At 41.8% G+C, this 22,701-nt stretch overlaps 1 protein-coding gene across 2 annotated transcripts in view; it reads right to left on the bottom strand.

The window, feature by feature from the left end:
* The window catches only part of rbbp5 (retinoblastoma binding protein 5), a 50,991-nt gene that overhangs the window by 11,481 nt on the left and 16,809 nt on the right, over positions 1-22,701 (bottom strand). For both annotated transcript variants that reach the window (XM_080001298.1, XM_080001297.1), the window contains exons 7-8: positions 19,096-19,215; positions 18,834-18,987 (exon numbers count right to left, since the gene is read on the bottom strand). In XM_080001298.1, coding sequence (XP_079857424.1) covers positions 18,834-18,987; positions 19,096-19,215 — 274 coding nt within the window. The remainder of the gene's footprint in view (positions 1-18,833; positions 18,988-19,095; positions 19,216-22,701) is intronic.

The raw sequence follows: 22,701 nt of genomic DNA on the forward strand, positions 1-22,701 counted from the left end.
ACTCTGCCAACAGAGTTACCCGGTGAGTTGCCACCAAGAGAAACGTTGCGATGCGTGTCCAGTGAGAGTTAGCATCTATGCTAGCACCATGAATCGTTGAAAAGGGACAAGTTGAGTAGCCGTTGGTCTCGGCTAGTTTTTGACGGAAATAAAAGGAACTATGAACTGTGGGAGACAACATTTTTGGGCCATCTTCGATTTCAAGGGCCAAAGGACCCTTTTTTAAATGAGCCAATGAGGAAGAAGAACTGGCATAAGACAAGGCAAAAAATGCTAAGTTTGTCGCTGGTAATGTGAGAAGCGACGAACGATGGGAGGAAAGCACTAGAGGTTCTGAGACTATTATGGAGGCACAGGGAAGCCACGTGTAATTAGCCTGTATACAGAACGGATTTCACTTTAAAAGTCGAGCAGTGAGAGTGTGACTGATTACGTTATATGCCCTGAGACAGCCATCACAGCATTGAGGAACGCTGGTGAGACATTGAGTGAGGGGCTGTTAGGAGCACTGATTTTCAAGGGACAGCCAGAATCATTCAAAACATTACATTACATTGCATTTAGCAGACGCTTTTATTCAAAGCGACTTACAATTATTCAAACACCGACGCACGCAGCCATCAGGAGCAATTAGGGGTTAAGTGTCTTGCTCAAGGACACTACAGCATGCTAGCAGGAGGAGCCTGGAATCGAAACCAGCAACCTTTAGATTACTAGACGACCAGCTCTACCTCCTGAGCTACCATCCCCATTTGCCATTCATGTCAGGCAAAGTGAGCAGGCAATGCCTTTTGCTGAATTCAAAATTAAACTACAAAGCTGAGAAGATGCGCACAACAGCATCTGACAACAATGTCATGAAGGCGCGAGGGCAGCCGAGTGCAAGCGTCATGAAAGCACGAGTGCAACAGAGTGCGAGACCCGTTTTGGCAGGTGGTAGCGACTGGGGAGCCGAGAGAGTGGACATGTGTCTTTCAGATGTGGCCTTAGAGGACACAATGCCAAAGCATGTCAACACAGGCAGTGGTGTAGTCAGTGTCAAAGCACCACATATCAGGACACAACCTGCAGACGGAAAGAGAGGCAGTACAACGTGCAGAAGGTTTCCCTATGTATGTATATATTCCAGATGAGCACCGGTGATGTGGAGATCCAGCCAGGCCATGGTGTCAAGGTGAAAGTCTTGCTATACTTTGCTATACCCATGATGATATGCAAAGTTCAAGAAGTTCGACGACAGGTTCCAGGCCGAGACACACTGTGTGGAGGTGGGTCATGACACAAAGTGCAACCGAGTGGTGGAGCGCAGAGGAGACGTGGAGGTTTGCTTGATCGACAGCAGAGGGCAACTTCACAACACGACGTTGAGTCAGGCGTTCGTCCCCTCATACCCGCAGGACATCTTTTCTGTAAAAGCAGCTACTGCTAGTGGAGCGACTGTAATCTTCAAGCAAGGGAAAAACTTCCTCCAACACAGACTGTACAAAATTCCACATTCATGAGTATAACAGACTATACTACTTACACATAGTAAATGAGGAATGTGATGACCAGCGTAATAATAATAATAATAATTATAACTTAAATTTGTGTAGCGCCTTTCAAAAAACCCAAGGTTCGCTTTAAAGGAGAGGGGCAAGGTGGGGGGAGGGAAACAGATTAAGGGAGAGGTGCAGGAACAAAACAAAACAAAGGGATAGCTAAACTAACTAAAACTAAGTAATGGGGAAAGCCCATAGTGAAAAGGAGGGTCTTGAGGGTTGTTTTGAAAGTGTCCAGGGTTGGGGCATTAGGGATTACGGGAGGGAGAGAGTTCCAGAGGGTGGGGGCTGCCACCCTGAAAGCTCTGTCCCCGAAAGTTTGCAGTCTGGTACGGGGGACGGACAGCAGATCCATGTCTGAGGACTGCAAGTTCCGGGATGGAGTGTGCTGGTGGAGGAGGTTGGACAGGTATTGGGGGGCGAGTGCGTGAAGGGATTTGTATGAGGAGGAGGAGTTTGTAAGAGATGTGGAACTTGACCGGGAGCCAGTGGAGGTGGATGAGGGTGGGGTGATGTGCTGCCAGGGCTTGGTGTGAGTGAGAACCCTGGCAGCTGAGTTCTGCACATACTGGAGCCTGTCCAGGGCTTCTACAGAGAGTCCAACCGGGAGGTGATAAAAGCATGCATGAGGGTTTCTGCCACGGAGTCTGAGAGTGAGGGACAGAGACGGGAGATGTTTTTGAGGTGATAGAAGGCGGACTTGGTGAGGGGTGCTATGATATGCAGACATGGCATGATGTCCGAGGGCACTGTAAATATGGTGATATTCAGAAATTACTGAGTGTTAATGGTATGACAATCAATGGTAAAATAGACAAACCTGCACTACATTTCCAAGTTGGTACACACAGTCTCTAGCGAGACCAATAGACCCAGAGTCCAGAGACTGTTATAGGTTTGCATAATCATTCAATGATGATTATTCCAGTGCAGTTACTTTTGAAAAACTAAGAGTGACAGTGCATGCAACAGAGAAGTTTCTTGCTGATACAGACCCACAGGGGAAGATTAAATGTATCAGGTCAGACAATGGTGTAAAATTCATGGGAAAGAATTACCAGGCATTACTCATCATAAATGGGATTAGACATGATCAGCCCCATACTCACCACACTAGAATGGTACTGCTGAGCAAAATTGGCGCACCCTGTTTGACATGGCTAGGTGCATGGTAATAGAAAGCGAGTTACCAAAGGAGTAATGGACCTGTGCAGTGCAGACAGCAGCTCTAGTAGGGAACAGATGCTTTAACTGTGGCACAAAACTGACGCCTTCCTTAATGTGACAGGACGGCGGCCTAACATTTCCAGGATGCACAAGTTTGGGTCAGTGTGTGACGCCTATAAACAGGAAAAGAAAAAACTGGACTCAAGGTGAGAGAAGGGAATCTTTGTTGGGTACGAAAAGAATAGCCCAGCCTACATGGACTACTATCCTGATAAAGGGAAAGTGCAGAAAAAAAGACAATTGTAGAGCCCCAGATACTGAGATGCCTGATGACGAGGGCTTTGAGGTGCAGAATAGGGCTAGCATGACAAGGCAAAATACTGCTGTGAGTACAGGACATACTTAGGGCCAGGTTCGAGTGACTATGGCTGATGTGAACAGCCAAGCACAGACAGCTGAAGTCACAGGTGAAATCAACCATGAGCCTACCCACTACCCTTCTCGAGTGGGGAAGAAACCAGATTATTTAAGTGAGTACGTATTTGACCAGCATCAGGGTTTTGATGCAAAGAGCAGCACAGGAAAACCTGACTTTTCATCAGATGGATGTCAAAACTGCCTATCACCATGCACCAATAGATTGCGAGATTTATGTGGAACAACCAGAGGATTATGAGAAGTAATCTAGCAAATGGAAAGTTGGTGTATAGGCTAAAAAAGGCGACTTTGCAAAATCCAGCTGATCATTGTGTTTACATAAGGGAAACAGAAAATGAGAAATTGATGGTAAAATGGGTTGATGATTTGGTCATTGCTGCTTGGTCAAAATGCACTGAAGGTTGTGAAGGAGAATCTCACAGAAAAAAATCAAGATAAAAGACTTTGGCAAACTGAAATATTTTATGATATCGATTTTGACCAGAGTGATAAATATGTAAAAATGTCACAGAAGAGATGTGGAGAAAGTCTTGAAAGGTTTGACATGCAAGATTATAAACCTAGAGCGACACCCTGTGAACAAAAATTTAACGACACTGATGATGCAGAAATGATGAGTGATGTCAGAAGGTACAGAGAGGCAGTAGGTAACCTAATCTATTGGACTATGTGTACAAGACCCGATTTATATAGTAACCTGAGTTATATGGTAAGTAAACTGTAAACAGTACTTTGCTGAGCCAATGGAAGAGCAATGGACTACTCTAAAACTATGCACTAAGTACTAATGTACTAAGATATTTGAAAGGCACAACTGAGAAAGTTGTAAATAAGGAAATGTGACAATGAGAAACTAGGGCTACAGTGATGCAAATTGGGTGACTGATGTAACTGACAGACATTGTACAACCACTAATTGTCTAAGCCTAAATGTGAATGGTCCTTTTATTTCATGGAAAACCAAAAAGAAGCAAATGTTGCACTGTCCAATTAGAGGCAGAGTATATGGGGTTAGCTGCAACCACACAAGTGTATATGTGACCCACCACAGCAAAAGCCGCCAACTCACGCATTTCTAAAATCGCCAGGAGCAGCCAAATAAGTTGAAAAGATTTGTGTTCCTTTGTGTTTTTTTATCTCTCAATGTATTTTCAAAACAGAGTTTGATTTATAAATAGTAGATAAATGTTAAACCGTGGGGTTAAATATTCCCGTTAGATTACATGGGGAAACGCAGTTCACTTACCGAGACGCTGAACAGCGCTGAACAACGCCGATCGATCGTTTCCTTTAAAGCAGGGGTGTCAAACTCATTTTAGCTCAGGGGCCACATGGAGGAAAATCTGTTCTCAAGTGGGCCGGACCAGTAAAATCATGGCATAAAAACTTAAAAATAACGACAACTTCAGATTGTTTTCTTTTTTTTACTCCAAAAAGAACTTAGACTTCGTCTCAGTGTATCTAGAAAGCCATTAAACTTTAAGTCACAGCCTATCTGCGATCGAAAAAAAATACAAAATAAATAATAAATAAATAAAACAACTCTCTTATGTATCAAATACCTCATTTGTCATTTCCACATATTAATCCTGTGCTAACTCAACAAACCATACAAACCGAGGTAGAAACTATTCAAGAGGGTTGATTTACTCCCTGCCTTGTAGGCTACACTATGTCTTGATAGAAAAATAAAAGCTGTGCAATGCATGAACAATTTCAACAAACCAAACTTATGAACTGAAGTGACCGACATTATTACATTATTATTTCCACAGAAGACAATCATTTTCACAGAACTATATCAGGGTGCAGTATCTCATGCTGCTTTTTAAGCGGGGTTACATCAATATCAGGCGTCACACCCTGAATGGTAGCCAATTTCAGGATGTTATTCAAGTGCTTGTTTGTGAGCCTTGAGAGCAGCTTTGTTTTATTGATGCTCATTACAGAGAAAACTTGCTCACAAAGATATGTGGTTCCAAACATGCACAACACTTTTGCAGCAAGTGCTGTCAAGTTGGGGTAACTTGGCAAGAGATACTGATAAAATGTGTCCAAGCCACCTGCGGCAAACTTGCCCTTCAAATCTGAGTCACACTGCAAGTCTATTATTTCAAGTTGGATGTTGACAGGCAGATGAAGCGCATTTGCGATGAATGGCCGAGCAAAAAACTTTGAGGTCTTTCTCCAGTTCACCAAAAATCTGAAAGCGTGTCTCAAACTCCCGCAATAGTCCCGTTATTTTATCTTTGAACCGCTTCATGGCTGCGGCATGCCTCCATTTGCAGTCTGCACTTTCTCTCTGAACTTTGTCGCAACACCTGCTTTTTCCCGACCATTGAGGGCGCACCATCTGTAGCCAGGCTGACAGCGCGGGACCAGTCCACTTCAAGCCTGTCCAGTGCGCCGATGAGTACGGTGAAAATATCAGCTAAATGACTTTAAAACTGCACTTCAATTGGCTGTCCGAATCCGCCGAAAGATCAGAAATCCTGCAACTGTATTTCTTGTCAGGCTGATATTTGCAAAAGCCTGGCGCTTTTCAGGGCACACAATCTCCACATCCTTCAGCATGCATGTTTTTACGTATTCCCCCTCAATAAGTGGCTTTGAAGCCACTGCAATTTTTATTAGCTATAATGTAGTTGGCTTTCACTGCAGCATCACTGATTTCTTGGCGACGAGTAAACACAGACTGCTGTTTCTTCAGAACCGCCAATAATTCATTCACCTTCTCTCTTCTCTGTTGTCCTTGAAAGTTGTTGTATTTGTCGCCATGAAGAGTTTCATAGTGGCGAGGACGGTTATATTCTTTCAGCACTGAAACATGCTGTGAACACACCAAACACACAGCTTTCCCATTCACTTCCGTGAATAAATAGGAGGATGACCATTTTTCTTGGAATACTTTGCACTCTGCGTCCACTTTTCTCTTTTTTGACAGAGACATTTTGGGGCAATGAGGGTGCCAAAGCACATAATGTTCAAATTGGTCAGGCAGAAGGACAGGCTAGCTCTGGACTGGCTGTAGCCTACTTGTTCAGCCCCAGTATAAACAGTTTGCTTGCTTAACAGAATTGCTATTGTGACACCCACTGGACACATTTAGAAAAGCAGTTTCATTCATTGAAAAATTGCAGCTCAATTTTATGCTTTACAAAATCATCTCGCGGGCCAGATTAAACCTGTTTGCGGGCCTGATCCGGCCCGCGGGCCGTATGTTTGACACCCCTGCTTTAAAGCGAGAGTCCAGGTGAAGATCATTCATCCATATTCCATGTGATGGAATATGAAACCGTTTTGATAGAATTCAACCTTTAAATCGTACTACTTTTACACACACTCAAAGAAGAACCCTTTGCATCACGCACCTATGTCACTTCCGTATACAGACAGTTAAAGCGCAGCACAGGGGTGTTTCAGTCTCACTTGACTGTGAAAACGTTCTTCTCCGTATCGATATTGACTACGCGAAGCGCGTGGCGGAAGCTCTGAATCATATTTCGGACCTTAATCTGACCAGTGCGATAGATCCAAGTCAGTGTTAGCAGCACGTACTGGACTTTAAGTCTGTTGAGGTTGGTGACAGATTTTTTTAGATTTTCTGAGACTCATAATATTGATAGACTCTACATTTTGTTGTGTTGTCTGTACTTTTAAACTCCAAAATAATTCCACTTTTATAAAACATGTAAATTCTTACTGATAAAGAAAGCTTTTTTAAAAACAAAATTAGTTGTGTTGTTGATGCTGTTCGTGATTGGCCCATTCAGCAGTAAGTAGCCATGAGGCTTTGTTTGTCCGCCAACCACATTTGCATTCTGGGAGCTGGCTGAATGAACCTGGTGTGGGTAGCTCTTTGAAGGTGATTATCTCAGAATCACGGTTTGCCAGACCCTTGTCATTAACAAGTCATAGCTTTAAAAATATTTGCCTGATTTGCACAAGTGACACCTCATTTGGAAGGTCGGATTCTCCACTTTTGCGAAAAGTGTGAAAACAAAAAAACTTCGAAATCCGCCAAATGACCCTAAAGTACGTGGTGGGTCACATATACCTAGTACAACTATTAGAAGGCATTGATGGACGCCAGTACGCACCACCTAAGGTTTATGAAGTGAATAATGGGAAAATAAGTTTGGATTATTGCCCAACAGACCAGATGGTAGCCGATGTGATGACAAAACCTGCAACACAATGTAAGTTGATTAAGTTTGCAAAGTTTATATTTGGGGATTAGCCCTATATGTGAAATTTACATGGTGCAAGGTAGAAAACCTTATGATGTTGTTTTTCAAGATAACATTGTGAGAACTTCCGGTTTGACTCGATGAGGGAAGCACGTGTTCATCTCTAGCTCTTCATGCTACGTGACAAATTATTGCCTTTTTATCGAGCAAAACTTCATAATTTCCCTGTGACTTCTATTGCAATTTACAGTCAGCCCTGTCTTCGTCCTCCACTGCTGGAGCCCAGGAAAAACACAAGGAAGGGAAGCTGACAAGAGGCGGCCAGGCCACTAGTTCAACCACCAAGCCCTGCACACGAGCGTAGTCTGTGCCTGGGAAAATGGCACGGCAGGTAGGGATCTTTCGCCGCTGCTATTAAAGCTACTGTTAGCACTTCATTTGCTAAGTTCTCGGAATAGTTCTCAGTCAGGTTTTCAGCCCTCCAAGCTCTTGAAGACGGGAATACCGCTGCACTTCAGTCCACAACCGGATAACGCGCTGAAAGCAAAATTGCTGAAATCAAAATGACTGAGCTTGAACGCAAATCAATTATCTAATCTTCTGTGTTTCCCTTGAAGTACCTCCAAACTGCTGACATTTTCTTTCTTTCGCTCTCATTTTTTGAAAATCAACTACGTTACAATACATTGTATCGGGTTTGAGTATCGGACCATTTTTACGAGTACGAGTCTGTGAGACTGTATCGGGCGTGTTCATTTGACCGGGACAGGATCTGATATATCTGACACTGATCGGCCAGTCAGTAGTCATAGCCGATCAAGCTGAAAACAGGCCGATCGATCGGTGCTTCTCACGTTTTATATGTTAACATTACGGTGACATTTTTGTGCTTGATTATTACTCCCCCACTTCCCATTTTACCTCAGCAATGCAGCATTATGCTTCAGTGGATAATAAAGTACCGTTGCATATGAGTGGATGTTGAGTGAGTGAGAGGAGAAAGGTGGGTTTACAGAACCACAAGCACAAGGTCGTAGCATCTGGTGCAATCTGAGGGATGTAGTTTAAATACAAAATAAATATAAAGTATTGTTTTGTATTGATTCTCCCGAATTAAATTACAACAATACATATTTTTTTTCTTTTTGTACTCTGTTCAGCTACTGTCCCTCACCACAGAGGGCCCCTAGATGGAACTTTAACTCGTCTTTACTTCACAATGCATCCATACAAGACACAATTTGAGATTGGACTGCCCAGGTGTCTCGATGTCAATAATGGCATGGTTGATGACCCAAGAATTTAATGGAATTCAGTCAAGGGGTTCATTAGAAAAAAAACTGTCTTACATACAGTGGGGCAAAAAAGTATTTAGTCAGCCACCAATTGTGCAAGTTCTCCCACTTAAAAAGATGAGAGAGGCCTGTAATTTTCATCATATGTACACTTCGACTATGAGAGACAGAATGGGGGGAAAGAATCCAGGAAATCACATTGTAGGATTTTTAATGAATTAATTGGTAAATTCCTCAGTAAAATAAGTATTTGGTCACCTACAAACAAGCAAGATTTCTGGCTTTCACAGACCTGTAACTTTTTCTTTAAGAGGCTCCTCTGTCCTCCACTCGTTACCTGTATTAATGGCACCTGTTTGAACTGGTTATCAGTATAAAAGACACCTGTCCACAACCTCAAACAGTCACACTCCAAACTCCACTATAGCCAAGACCAAAGAGCTGTCAAAGGACACCAGAAACAAAATTGTAGACCTGCACCAGGCTGGGAAGACTGAATCTGCAATAGGTAAGCAGCTTGTTGTGAAGAAATCAACTGTGGGAGCAATTATTAGAAAATGGAAGACATACAAGACCACTGATAATCTCCCTCAATCTGGGGCTCCACGCAAGATCTCACCCCGTGGTGTCAAAATGATCACAAGAACGGTGAGCAAACATCACAGAACCACACGGGGGGACCTAGTGAATGACCTGCAGAGAGCTGGGACCAAAGTAACAAAGGCTACCATCAGTAACACACTACGCCGCCAGGGACTCAAATCCTGCAGTGCCAGACGTGTCCCCCTGCTTAAGCCAGTACATGTCCAGGCCCCTCTGAAGTTTGCTAGATAGCATTTGGGTGATCCAGAAGAGGATTGGGAGAATGTCATATGGTCAGATGAAACCAAAATAGAACTTTTTGGTAAAAACTCAACTTGTCGTGTTTGGAGGAGAAATAAAGCTGAGTTGCATCCAAAGAACACCATACCTACTGTGAAGCATGGGGGTGGAAACATCATGCTTTGGGGCTGTTTTTCTGCAAAGGCACCAGGACGACTGATCCGTGTAAAGGAAAGAATGAATGGAAAGCCTCCTTCCATCAGCAAGGGCATTAAGATTAAACGTGGCTGGGTCTTTCAGCATGACAATGATCCCAAACACACCGCCCGGGCAACGAAGGAGTGTCTTCGTAAGAAGCATTTCAAGGTCCTGGAAAGTCTGTGTTGCCCAGCGACAGGCCCACAACATCACTGCTCTAGAGGAGATCTGCATGGAGGAATGGGCCAAAATACCAGCAACAGTGTGTGAAAACCTTGTGAAGACTTACAGAAAACGTTTGACCTCTGTCATTGCAAAAAAAGGGTATATAACAAAGTATTGAGATGAACTTTTGTTATTGACCAAATACTTATTTTCCACCATAATTTGCAAATAAATTCTTTAAAAATTAGACAATGTTATTTTCTGGATTTTTTTTCTCATTTTGTCTCTCATAGTTGAGGTATACCTATGATGAAAATTACAGGCCTCTCTCATCTTTTTAAGTGGGAGAACTTGCACAATTGGTGGCTGACTAAATACTTTTTTGCCCCACTGTACATCCACTCTAAGCAAAACTCAGGCACAAAAAATTACGAGAACTTGAGATGAGATTTACAATTCGGGATGGAGCTCTCCAGCAGTTACAGCGAACTGATGAGAAAATAGATAAACTCTTTTCTTGAACATAGAGCTGAAATCCAGACACATTGGATGAGACAGAATTACTATTTTAATAGTCCCAGACCTAGTCATTTACTGGCCTTACGACTGAAAGCTGATGAACAATTCGCTGACATTAATACCGTTAGGTCGGGGGGTGGCACATTCCTTTTTTTGTTTTGATGAATCCAAGTGTGGCGATTTTTTAGATAACATCCAAATCTCTCAGCTCTCTGTTGATGAGGCAGTGACAATGGACTCTCCCCTGACAATAGATGGAATTAAGGAAGCAGTTCGGGAAATGTGAAAAGGCAAATCACCAGGTTTGATGGCATTCCCTTGAATTGTATTTTACCTGCTGAAACATATTGGTGCCCCCTCCTTTTTGGTGATACAATTTTCAATTGGAAAATGTTTTTTCTCTCGAAATTTAAACATTGCCATCATATCCCTACTACTAAAGAAGAGATCTACTAAAGAAATACTACTAAGATGAAGATTCCCCCAATTACGCTAGTTATCGGCTTGTTATTTCTTAATTCAGATGTCAATTTCTGCAAAAGCTCTGTCACAACGCCTTCAAGATTACATGACTAAGCTTGTCCATTGTGACCAAACTGGTTTCATAAGAACCAGACTTGCCTCTGACAATGTAAGAGACTACTTCACATCATGGACCGGGCCTCTAGTATAAGATCACCTGCTGCTGTGCTGAAGCTCTATGAACAAAATTCAGGTCCCTCGATGACAGGAGAATGGTGGACCAGACAGCACACCAGTCAACTCTGGATTTATAATTTTTTTCCAAAATAAATCTGTACACCGAGGAAATCAAACTCCTTGTGCCCCAATGCTATGTATAACCTTGTTCAGTGAGTACGAAGACGGAATGAAGACGGACCCAGTGAGATCTGACGAATTGTCAAAATGACGCGACACTCCCAAGATGGTGACGTGTCACGTCTGGATTGGCCCAGGGGTTAGTATTCCACTTGGAGGAAATTTTACATGCAGCCTCCACTGATTTCCACTTGCAACCAGCTGGGAAACTATGGGGCCATAGCGCCGTTTTCACTGAATGGTGGAAATGTTAGAGAACAGTAGGTTTTCGTAATTGTGGCCAGAGTGGCCATAAAACAGCGACATCTGGGTTAAACCAGGTGGTAAGTGGGGAGCACGAGGCCATCACACAATCTCTCGCGCTGTATTGTGGTAAGCTTGAGGTGCTGATCCTTAATGATTTCTCACTGCTTCACATTTTGCAAACAAAGAAGCGCATACTGCTCATAGTCCTTACAGTGGGGAAAAAGATTATTGCAACGGGCTGGAAGCCCCTCACATGATCTTTCTTTCCGTCACTGGATTCTTCTGTTTTTGAACATTGTCTACTTGGAACTCTCCACTGCAAGGATGAATGGGGTTAAGGAGGAAAATATTGAGTTGTGGTCTTCAGTTTCTATTGAGCTTATGTGACAAATAATCTCTTGAACTTGAAGTGTCTGATTGAGGGTCCCCCACTCCCTCCCCCATTGTATATCTTTCTGTTTATTGATGTCCCCAGGTTGGGTTTAGAAATATATTTATTTTATTGTATTATTATTATTTAGATATGTTGCTCTCTCTCTCTTTCTGTTATGTTTTCCTTGATTTTTTTCAAAAATCAAGGAAAAAAAAATAAAAAAATGTGAGGGCAACTGGTGGTGTTAGCATATGTGACCCACAATTATTATTAATAATTTTGATTAGTAATTTTGAGGCCGTTTCACTTTTTTCCCCGACGTAATTTGAAAGGGGAGAAGCAGAGCTTCAAAACAAGGTGTCACTTGTGAAATCAAGCAAATATTTTTAAAGCTATGGCTTGTTAATGACGAGGGTGCGGCAAACTGTGTTTCTGAGATAATCACCTTCAAAGTTTTCCGAAGGCTCTGTCTTGTTTACAGAAGTGATGTTAGCTTTCGTTCGCATGATACACCGCCTACACAACAATGAATCCAGGTGGGTGTATAAAACACGTAAGATTTAAAGTTCGAACTGCATCAAAACAGTTTCACATTGTGACTTCACATCACAATGAATATGGAGGAATGATCTTCACCTGGACTCTCGCTTTAAAGGAAACATTCAATCGGCATTGTTCAGCGCTGTTCAGCGTCTCGTAAGTGAACTGTGTTTCCCCATGTAACCTAATGGGAATATTTAACTCTGCGGTTTAACATTTATCTACTATTTATATATCAAACTCGGCTTTGAAAATGATGTTGAGAGATTTAAAAAAAAAAAAAAAAAAAACACAAAGGAACACAAATCTGGAAAAATCAAATTTTCCTTCCAGAAAGGTTTTTTTTTTTTTTTTCCAACATATTTGGTGGCTCGTGGCGATTTGAGAAATGCGCGACAATGCAAGTTTTGCTGTGGTGGGTCACATAATTTAAACATTTGCTCTCAGTTAAGGAGTGTATTGTGACATGAATCTCCCAATCTACATTGTGACAATGATAACAGCCAATTAGATTAACATGTGATATGCGGCTATATGTGACCCACCGCGTACTGTGGGGTCATTTGGGGGCTTCCGAGATTTTTTTTCCCCGCATCATTTGGAAGTGGAGAATCAGAGATTCCAAACAAGATGTCACTTGTGCAAATCAAGCAAATATTTTTAAAGCTATGACTTGTTAATGACAAGGGTGTGGCAAACCGTGTTTCTGAGATAATCACCCACCCAATTACCCATGCCAGGTTCATTCAGCCAGCTCCCAGAATTCAAATGGAGTTGGCGGACAAACAAAGCCTCATGGCTACTTACTGCTGAATGTGTCACTCACCAACAGCTCAACACCACAACTAATTTGGTTTTTAAAAAAGCTTTTATTTAACAGTAGGAATATACATGTTTTATAAAAGTGGAATAATTTTGGAGTTAAAAGAACGGACAACACAACAAAATGTAGTCTATTAATAATATGAGTCACAAAAAATCTGAAATCTGAAAATCTGTCACCAACCTCAACGGACTTCATCACGTCATCAACTTCTTCCGTTGTAACAACAACAGATATATCGTCGGTCTCAACCAGTGGTTCTTGAAAATATTCAGTTTCATCGTCCCATTAAGTTTGAAATCTGCTGTTTGAAATGTCTCCAAGTCCGGAGTAATATTAGATTCAGAATCGCTGTCTGTCTCCGAGTCGCTGTCGGAGAACTGACTATCATCGCGGAAAATGAAGTCCAGTACGCGCTGCTAACACTGACTTGGATCTATCGCACTGGTCGGATTAAGATTAAATATGATGCAGAGCTTCCGCCACTCGCTTCGCGTAATTCATAACGATACGGAGAAGAAAGTTTCCACAAACAAGTGAGACTGAAACACCCCTGTGCTGCGCTTTAACCATCTGTTTACGGAAGTGACGTAGATGGGTGAGGCGTTTCTTCGTCTTCTTCTTTTATGCCCTTTTTACAACAGTGGCTCCATGTGTGTAAGAGTAGTACGATTTAAAGGTTGAATTCTATCAAATCGGTTTCACATTGTGACTTCACATCACATGGAATATGGATGAATGATCTTCACCTGCACACTCACTGTTCCGTGTCTCGTAAGTGAACTGCGTTTCCCCATGTAATATAACGGGAATATTTAACTCCACAGTTTAACATTTTTCTACTATTCATAAATCAAACTCGGTTTTGAAAATACGTTGAGATAAAAAAACAAAACACAAAGGAACACGAATCTGGAAAAATCAAATTTTCCTTCAAGAAAGGTTTTTTCCAACTTATTTGGCTGTTCCTGGCGATTTTAGAAATGCGCGAGATAGCGAGTTTTGCTGTGGTGGGACACATAATAATGGACATGTATCATTAAAGCTCTCTACCTGCGTCAGTTCCAGTCGGAGCAGAACTGACACCTTGTGTTTATTCCTCCACAATATTTCCAGGCTAGCCCTGGGCACTTACGTCAGCATCGTTGAACAATTAAACTCTGGCAACAATGGTCAACCCAGGTTGTTATTTACCACAATAGTGAGATTGCTGATTTTGATACTGTTTATTATTGTTCATTATTTACTATGGAACAATAATACAACATGAAACTGTCACTGACTTCCAATAAAATTGAATATGGGACTGTCACCAAGTTTCAGTATAATTCAACCTGTAACTCACTGGGTTTTAGTAGGATCCAACATATAACTAACGTGGAACTTTCCAGTTCAAACATCAAATTAAAGTTTCACTATAAGTGCAAATACAGTATAAATTGCAATCATTACAAAAAAAATAAACAAATAAAATAAATGGCCGACTCTTCTCACTCTTGTTCACCAGACGTCGTCCTCCCTTCACCATGCGTTAAACCAAGTGAATCAAATGCAATGACTGGTTTTGCTGAGTGACTCGTCAAGAACCAAGTCTCAAAAAAAAGAGTCAAACTTTTCATCACGAGCAGAGCTCCACTGTGGTCTGCACAATGTTGGAATATTGTCAGGCGATAAATAAATAATTCATCTAATCGTCTTTGCTGACCTTGGAGTGCCTCCAAACAGCCAACATTTTGTTTTTTTTCTTTTTTTTTTTGGAGCGTCAACTGCGCAATTATGTTATATTATGTTGGTACCGGGTTTGAGTATTGGAGCATTTTTACGAGTACAGTACAAGAGCACAGTATAGCGTGTGTAAATTTGACCGGCACAGAATCTGAAAATATATCTGACACTGATCGGCCAGTGAAAACCGACCAATTCCAGTCACCGCATCTCATGTTTTATACGTTAACATTGGGGTCACATTTTTGTGCTTTATAATAACTCTCCCACTTCCCATTTGACCTCACAATACAGCGTTACACCTCAGGGGATAATAAAGCACTGCTCAGTGTGCTGCGAATCGATGTTTAGTGAGAGGAGAGGGAGGGGAGGGGATACAGAACCGCATCTGGTCCAATCCTAGTGCTGTAGTTAAAATACTCAATAAATGCACAGTATTGTTTTGTATTGATTGATTGATTTCCGTCATTAAATTAGAATAACATGTATATATATTTATATATTATTATTCTTATTAATTTTTTTTTGCATAGTTCCAGCTGGCATTTCGTACAAAGAGACAGGGACAGCGGAGTCTTGAGATTGGTTTACTTGCTCCACATAAAAGTGCCTGACGTCAGACGGACGTAACCCTTTATGCGCCCGTCCCAGCAATGTACTATTTTTACAGAGGAGTACAGAGGGCTGATAGAGAGCGTCGTTACATGGTCAAAAGACACCACCTCATCACCTCTCACCCTCTCTACAATAAGCTGTTGCAGATTGGTAGTTCATTCAGCCACTGGATCATGTCGCCCAGGTGTAAAACAAGGTGCTTCAACTGCTCATTTGTGCCCACTGCCATCAGACTGTCCAACAACAGTGAAGACCAATGGACTATGAGTCCATGAGTATGAGTATGACTGGACCACCAAATTCTAAATCAGTTCATCTTTGAGTCCAATTGGACATCTGTGCCAGATGTAATGAAATTCCCTGCAGGATTTCCTGAGATATTGCTCTACGACAGGGGTGCTCAATACGTCGATCGCGATCTACCAGTCGATCGCAAAAGTAGTATTGGTAGATTGCATGACATTAAAAAAATAGACGTCAGCCTATCATCCATCCCGTCACTTGATTGATATACAGGGCAGCCAGTCAGATGACATCTGAATTTTTCTGACACTTAGGTCACTGCGAATGCGCAAACAACGGCGCTAAGTGCAGCAAAACTAACAAGCTAATCAGCGAGTTACTTCCAATTTTTAGCCCTCTGTTTTTTCTCTTAAACCTAAGAAAGGGTATAAAAATGAGTGGGGGAGCTGGACCAAGTAAGAAGACAAAAACTTATCACTTTCATACGGAATGGGAGGAAGTTTTTTTTACAATGACATTTTCAAAGTGCGTTTGCCTCATCTGCCGGTCTACCATCGCAATACCAAAGGAGGGAAATGTGGAGCTGCATTTTCGGACTGTTCATGGAAAATACGACACCGACTTCCCGCTGAAAAGTGAGCTGAGAAAGAGAAAGGTGAAGGAACTAAAATCCCAGTTGTCCGGACAGCAGTCATTTTTCACACAACAAACTTCAAAAGCGAAAGCCGCCACCGAAGCATCGTTCCGGGTGTGTCACGTCATCATTAATAACAAGAAGTCCTTCCAAGACGGCGAGATGGTAAAAGAGGCATTCGTTGAAGCAGCTGACTCATTGTTCCGAGACTTTAAAAATAAGGCAGAAATATTATCTTCGATCAAAGCTCTCCAGCTGTCAAGAAGTACAGTTACACGGCGCTGTGAAGCCATGGCTGAGGATTTAAACCAGCAACTTTGGAAGGACATCCGAAATGGCGAGTGTTTCTCACTGCAGTTGGAGGAATCTACGGACGTGAGTGACACAGCCCAGATGTGCATTTTCATTCGTATGGTGTTTAGTGACTCACTAGAAAAGAAGAGCTATTAACAGTACTGCTCATGAAAGAACAGTCGCGAGGAGAGGACATATTTCAGTCGTTCAAAAACTTTATCGAGAAAACCCAGCTCCCAGTGTACAAATTGGTGTCTATTACCACGGGTGGAGCACCCGCAATGGTTGGCCGCTTGAATGGATTTATTGCCAAGTGCAGGCAGGATGATGCTTTCCCGGACTTCCTAAATTACCATTGCATATTCCACCAACAAGCGTTATGCGCTAAAATGCTCAACATGAAAGAGATCATGGAGGTTGCAACGAAGATCGCCTGTTCTATTCGCGCCAGATCTCTTCAAAAACGTTTCGTGCACATCTGGAGAGGGCTGACTGCGACCACTCTGAGTTGTTGCTACACACTGACGTGAGATAGCTTAGTCGAGGGAAATTCCTGCAAAGATTTCGAGAGCTCTGTCCGGAGATTAAGGAGTTTTTCCGTGTAGCTGGACATGCAGAATACACGCAACTAAATGACGGTCAGTGGCTGTTAGACTTGGCATTTTTAACCGATCTGACAAACATGTTGAATGACCTTAATCTAGAGCTGCAAGGAAAAGACAAAACAGTGATCAAAAGGATCAGCTCAGTTAATGCATTCAAACGAAAGATGCAACATCTCTCCTCAAAGCTGCAGCGCCATGATTTGGCAAACTTCCAGAACCTGGCGTCAGAGCTGGAGATGTAAGGGAAGGCCTGTGTGCAACTTGACAGTGCACGCTACACAGAGCAGATTGACAATTGTCTTTCAGAGTTTGACAAACGCTTTCAAGACTTTACTTTGCTCGAGCCAGTCGCTACTATCATGTGCTTTCCTTTTTGGGAAGATGCTGAGATTAATTCACTCGCATCAAAAATTGCAATACTGTTTCACCTGAACTTTTCTGGAGTGGAAGATGAGAGTTTGACACTACAAGCCAACATTGAGCTGAAGTCCAGAGCTCATGGACAGTTCTGGAACTTACTCACAGAGGTAAAGTACCCCAACATGAGGAAATGGTACTACCTCCTTGACTGCATTATTCGGCTCCACTTATTTATGTGAGTCAGCCTTTTCCCACATGAAGATCATTAAGTCCAAGTACCGTTCCACCATGACTGATGAACATTTGGAAGTGTGCTTGAGGCTTGCTGTCAGCAGCTACTGTCCGGACTATGCATCCCTGGCTGATTCAATTCAGTGCAAGTCATCAGAGTAAACTCAGGTAATGACAAAAAATGTACATAGTTAATTGTGTTGTGTTGTGCTCATGCGGTTATGCATGTACATCTACATTGTAGATATAAAGAATCCTCATTATATTTATAAATAAATATATGTTTTGCATTTTTGTAGTAGGTAGATCATTTTGACTTTGTCATTTTATAAGTAGCTCGCATGCTGAAAAAGTGTGAGCACCCCTGCTCTACGACAATGGGACAGACGTGAGGTCACACTGGCCTTGACCATTAACCACCAAAATCGAATCAGTTCATCCTTGAGTCCAAGTGGATGTTTGGCCAAATTCGAAGAAATTCTCTCAAGTTCCCAAGATATCGCGTAGATGAGAATGGGACGTACATACGTACGCACGGACAACCCAAAAACATAATGCCTAAAGATAGTGGAATGATACAGTGGACTCATTTCAAGTGATTTTTCACTATGTAGTCAATTTGGTTTTTGGATATCTTTTGTTTATAGAAAGGCCATTTTGGGAGGAATGTTTAATGTAAAGTCCATATATATGTATGAATAAATATTTTTGACACAAGACATTTTTTGATCAAAGAATGACAAGTTTGGGTTAAAAGTGTAAATACAGGCCCTGTTTGCAAATTGGTTGTGATTTTTTTTTAATACTGCCCCTTCAGTGACTGGGTTTGACACCCCTGTGCTAGAGATTGGTCAAATAAAATTAAAGCTTGTGAAATTAAACAAAAAAAGTAATGAAATAGCATAGAAAGTAAAACTAATTTGAAAAAGTGGAACTACAAGGATAAAGAAAAGAATGAGAAAAAAGGGTGAGACTTTTGCCACCACTTACGGCGACATCCAGCAAGAGCTCCCCTCTGGTCCCGTGCAGGATCTTCACCAGGTTGCCGATGCTCTTCTCCCAGATGTAGAGGGCGTGCTGCCTGGCTGACCCGGCCACAATGTACTCTCCATCTCCAGAGAAGCAGCAGCGCTTCCAGGGGGTCCTGGGTGCAGGCATGAGTGAGGTTTAAGAAAGATGGCATGCTGTTCTTGAAGTACATTTCGAAGTGCAAAGTGGAGCCGTAGGGTACGTGTTGAGGGGCTGCATCTACCTGTTGACCAGGTCCTGGAGCTTCTGCATGGGCTCTGGTTCTCCGTCCTTGCCACAGGTGAGGATTTCCCTTCCGTCGTACACTCTAATGATTCTGTCTGCCGTGTTTATCAGGAAACAGCTGGGTAGGAGAGAGAGAATGACAGGACAAGAGAGGAAATGAGAGAGAGAAATTATGTTGCGTTTGGGACAATTGAAGTCGGAATTCCCCACTCTCTTGAATCCAGTGTTTGGAGCATTTGAGTTTTTATTTGATTTCCTCTTTTTTCATAATAGTTATCAGCCAATTTTCTTGTAAAAAAACAGCAATCAGCCATGAAAAATCATGATAGGTGCATTCCCAATACTCAACAAGTTTGCAAGACAAGTAATGTTTTTTCACATTTGATACATACATTAAAAGGAACATGAAAAGAGTGTTGGATGCTGAACTGAACAGAGACAGGGACAGTGGAGTCTTGTGATTGGTTCATTCACTCCACATGAAAGCGTCTAACGTCAGACGGACGAAACCCTATATGTGCTTGTCCCGGAAATGTTACTGCTTCCATTCACAATACAGCCGTACAAGCATTTTCCTGGAAATGCTGCACGGTCTTTAGGTGGGAAATTGCCAAAACAGATTTCCAGGAATATCGAGCCCTGCTCCCATTCACAGATGATGGTGATGACAGATGATTCCACACAGGAAATGTTCCGGAACATTTCAGGGATGAGACTGCATGTGTAAAATGCAGTCTATCCCTGAAATGATGATAGGTTTCACATAAAAAATGGGATTAATCAGCTAGATGGTGGCGCTATAACGACCACATTTATGTTTAAAGCAGTTATACAATTTGATTATTTTTCTTTGGTCCTGGTTGGACCTTCCATGACCCTGCATTTTGAACACTGAGGTCACCAGACAAAACAATGTTTATTGCCATAAGTTCCACAACACATGGCTTTTGTGTTAGAAACGGACGATCTTGCATTTTGTTGTAGGCCTACGACATTAAACTGTCAGAACGACGCTCCCCCACATCCTGGCAGACGGATAGTTGCAACTGATAGTGATTTTCATAAGATAGGAAACCTCTTAGTGACCCGGGATCAGTCTGATACAAACCTCTCCAACACCATTCTGTCACTCTTATCTGAAGGATAACAGAGCTAAACCATGAAACTGAAAGCACATACGTTTAGAAAGTTTCCACAGTGAATTGAATGTTTTACAACACAACTGTATCCATATGCGTTATTAATGATATCATCCAGTGATCGATGTAACCCATGTAACCCAACCTCTCCACAACCCCAGACAAAGTTTTTGTGGAAATGGGTGTCGAATGGTATTTTTGTCACAGACCTTTTACTGCCATCAAGTGGCCAGAAGACAAGAAGTTCCCTATGCTTAAAAGGACATGTATTTGATCATTTTTCTAAAATTAAGTGTTTTTAATGTGTTTTTCTTTTATTATTGGTACAGGTATGAATTTGTTACATCACATGATCAGTAATTGATTTCTATTCTGCTTTATATATAAATATATATATATATATATATATATATATATATATATATATATTATTACACAAATACCATATTAAAATGTGTAAGAATGTACCACTAACCCATGATTGTTTGCCAACTAAAACAAAACTTGTTGTAAGTCCATGAATTGACAGTGGTGGGTGTTGTGAGTATTCCACATAAACTTTAAAATTTGATAATTATATAAAAACAAGGATAAACCATTGTAAGCCAGATAAGAGCGGACACAACAACACAGGGCTGGCCCTGAGTGACATGCCCCTTTTCTCTGAATAAGAAGTGCGTACACCGCCGAGAAGCTGGTTTGCCACCCGATATCAGTTTCTAAAGTTCATTCACATTTTTCTTTTAGTTCGCTCACCATTTAATTTTATCTTCATGACTTTTAGTTTTTGTCTAATTGAAACATTCTGGACCGTGAATGCGCATCACAAGCCTTTATTTTATTTTTAAAGTCACCAAAGTTTTTGATGAATTTAGTAACTATGCTAGTAGCTTTGTACTTAGTGTCCAAAGGCCACAGACAGTATTTGCAAGTTTATTTTTAAGCAAGCTAGGGAAGTTAAGGACCTGATTTCTTCACACCAACCAAGCCTTTAGACCGACTCCAGTGTTCCATCACCCGACGCTGTTGTTATGACGCCTCCGACTGCCGTCCCAAACGGGATGGCGTGAGACCCAAAGTCCGCGGCTTCCCAGACCTCCGACTCTGCGTTCTTGTGGATCTCCCCACCGAAGCATATCGCATCCAGGACTGAAGCAAGAGACACAGAAGGGCTCACCAACTGCAAAACCATCCGGAGGGCGTTGTTTCAAGAAATGCCGATGCATACAGTTGATTAACTTCTGAACCGCTGTTTGTAGAAACAAAATTCTAACATTCATTGATTCTTTGGGTCATGTCGAGTCCACACGAATAGAGTTGGCCATTTGGGTCATGATAGATTTTCCACTATTTTGAATTTTTTCCAAAACTTTTTTTTTGCGCCTCCTACAGATATGGTCCAATGTTCATCAAACTTGGACCACAGCATGTCCCAATGCAATGGAAATTTTCTACGCCACATAGTTTGGCCTAAAATTAATTTTCAAAGTTAACAAAAAATGTCTGGGCCTAATTGACACAATCAAAATGGCCGTCACCACTGCCACATCAAAATGGCCCCCGCCAGCCAATCAAATTGGCATTGTTCAGTCAAATGGTGGCACTAAAGCAATGGTATGACTTTCAATGGCAGCCATTTTTTAATTTGGTCCAATGTTCACCAAAATCGGACCGCAGCATGTCTTGACTGTCCCAAATGCAAATTATGCAATGGATCTTTGGTGTGCCCCATAGTTTGGCCAGAACAAATTTTCAAAGATTACAAAAGACGTCTGGGTGTAGCCTATTCGACATATTCTGCCATAACACATCAACACACTGTGCAATCATCATCAAATTTTGTATATGTGCAGTGTATGACTCTGAAGGGGCTTTCACATTGGACGTGGTGCTTGCTTGCACTCTAAGGTCCACTGGGGTGTATTGGTTGCTCCGTGTAGGATCTGTGGCTAACAAAGCGGTGTGGGCAGCACAGTGCAAAAATTGTGTGTTTACAGAAAGTATGTGTTTCACTGCATATACAGTGGGGCAAAAAAGTATTAAGTCAGCCACCAATTGTGCAAGTTCTCCCACTTAAAAAGATGAGAGAGGCCTGTAATTTTCATCATAGGTACACTTCGACTATGAGAGACAGAATGGGGGGAAAGAATCCAGGAAATCACATTGTAGGATTTTTAATGAATTAATTGGTAAATTCCTCTGTAAAATAAGTATTTGGTCACCTACAAACAAGCAAGATTTCTGGCCTTCACAGACCTGTAACTTTTTCTTAAAGAGGCTCCTCTGTCCTCCACTCGTTACCTGTATTATTGGCACCTGTTTGAACTCGTTATCAGTATAAAAGACACCTGTCCATAACCTCCAACAGTCACACTCCAAACTCCACTATGGCCAAGACCAAAGAGCTGTCAAAGGACACCAGAAACAAAATTGTAGACCTGCACCAGGCTAGGAAGACTGAATCT

The sequence above is a fragment of the Zeus faber genome (assembly GCF_960531495.2).
Source record: "Zeus faber genome assembly, chromosome: 5".
Taxonomy (NCBI): domain Eukaryota; kingdom Metazoa; phylum Chordata; class Actinopteri; order Zeiformes; family Zeidae; genus Zeus; species Zeus faber.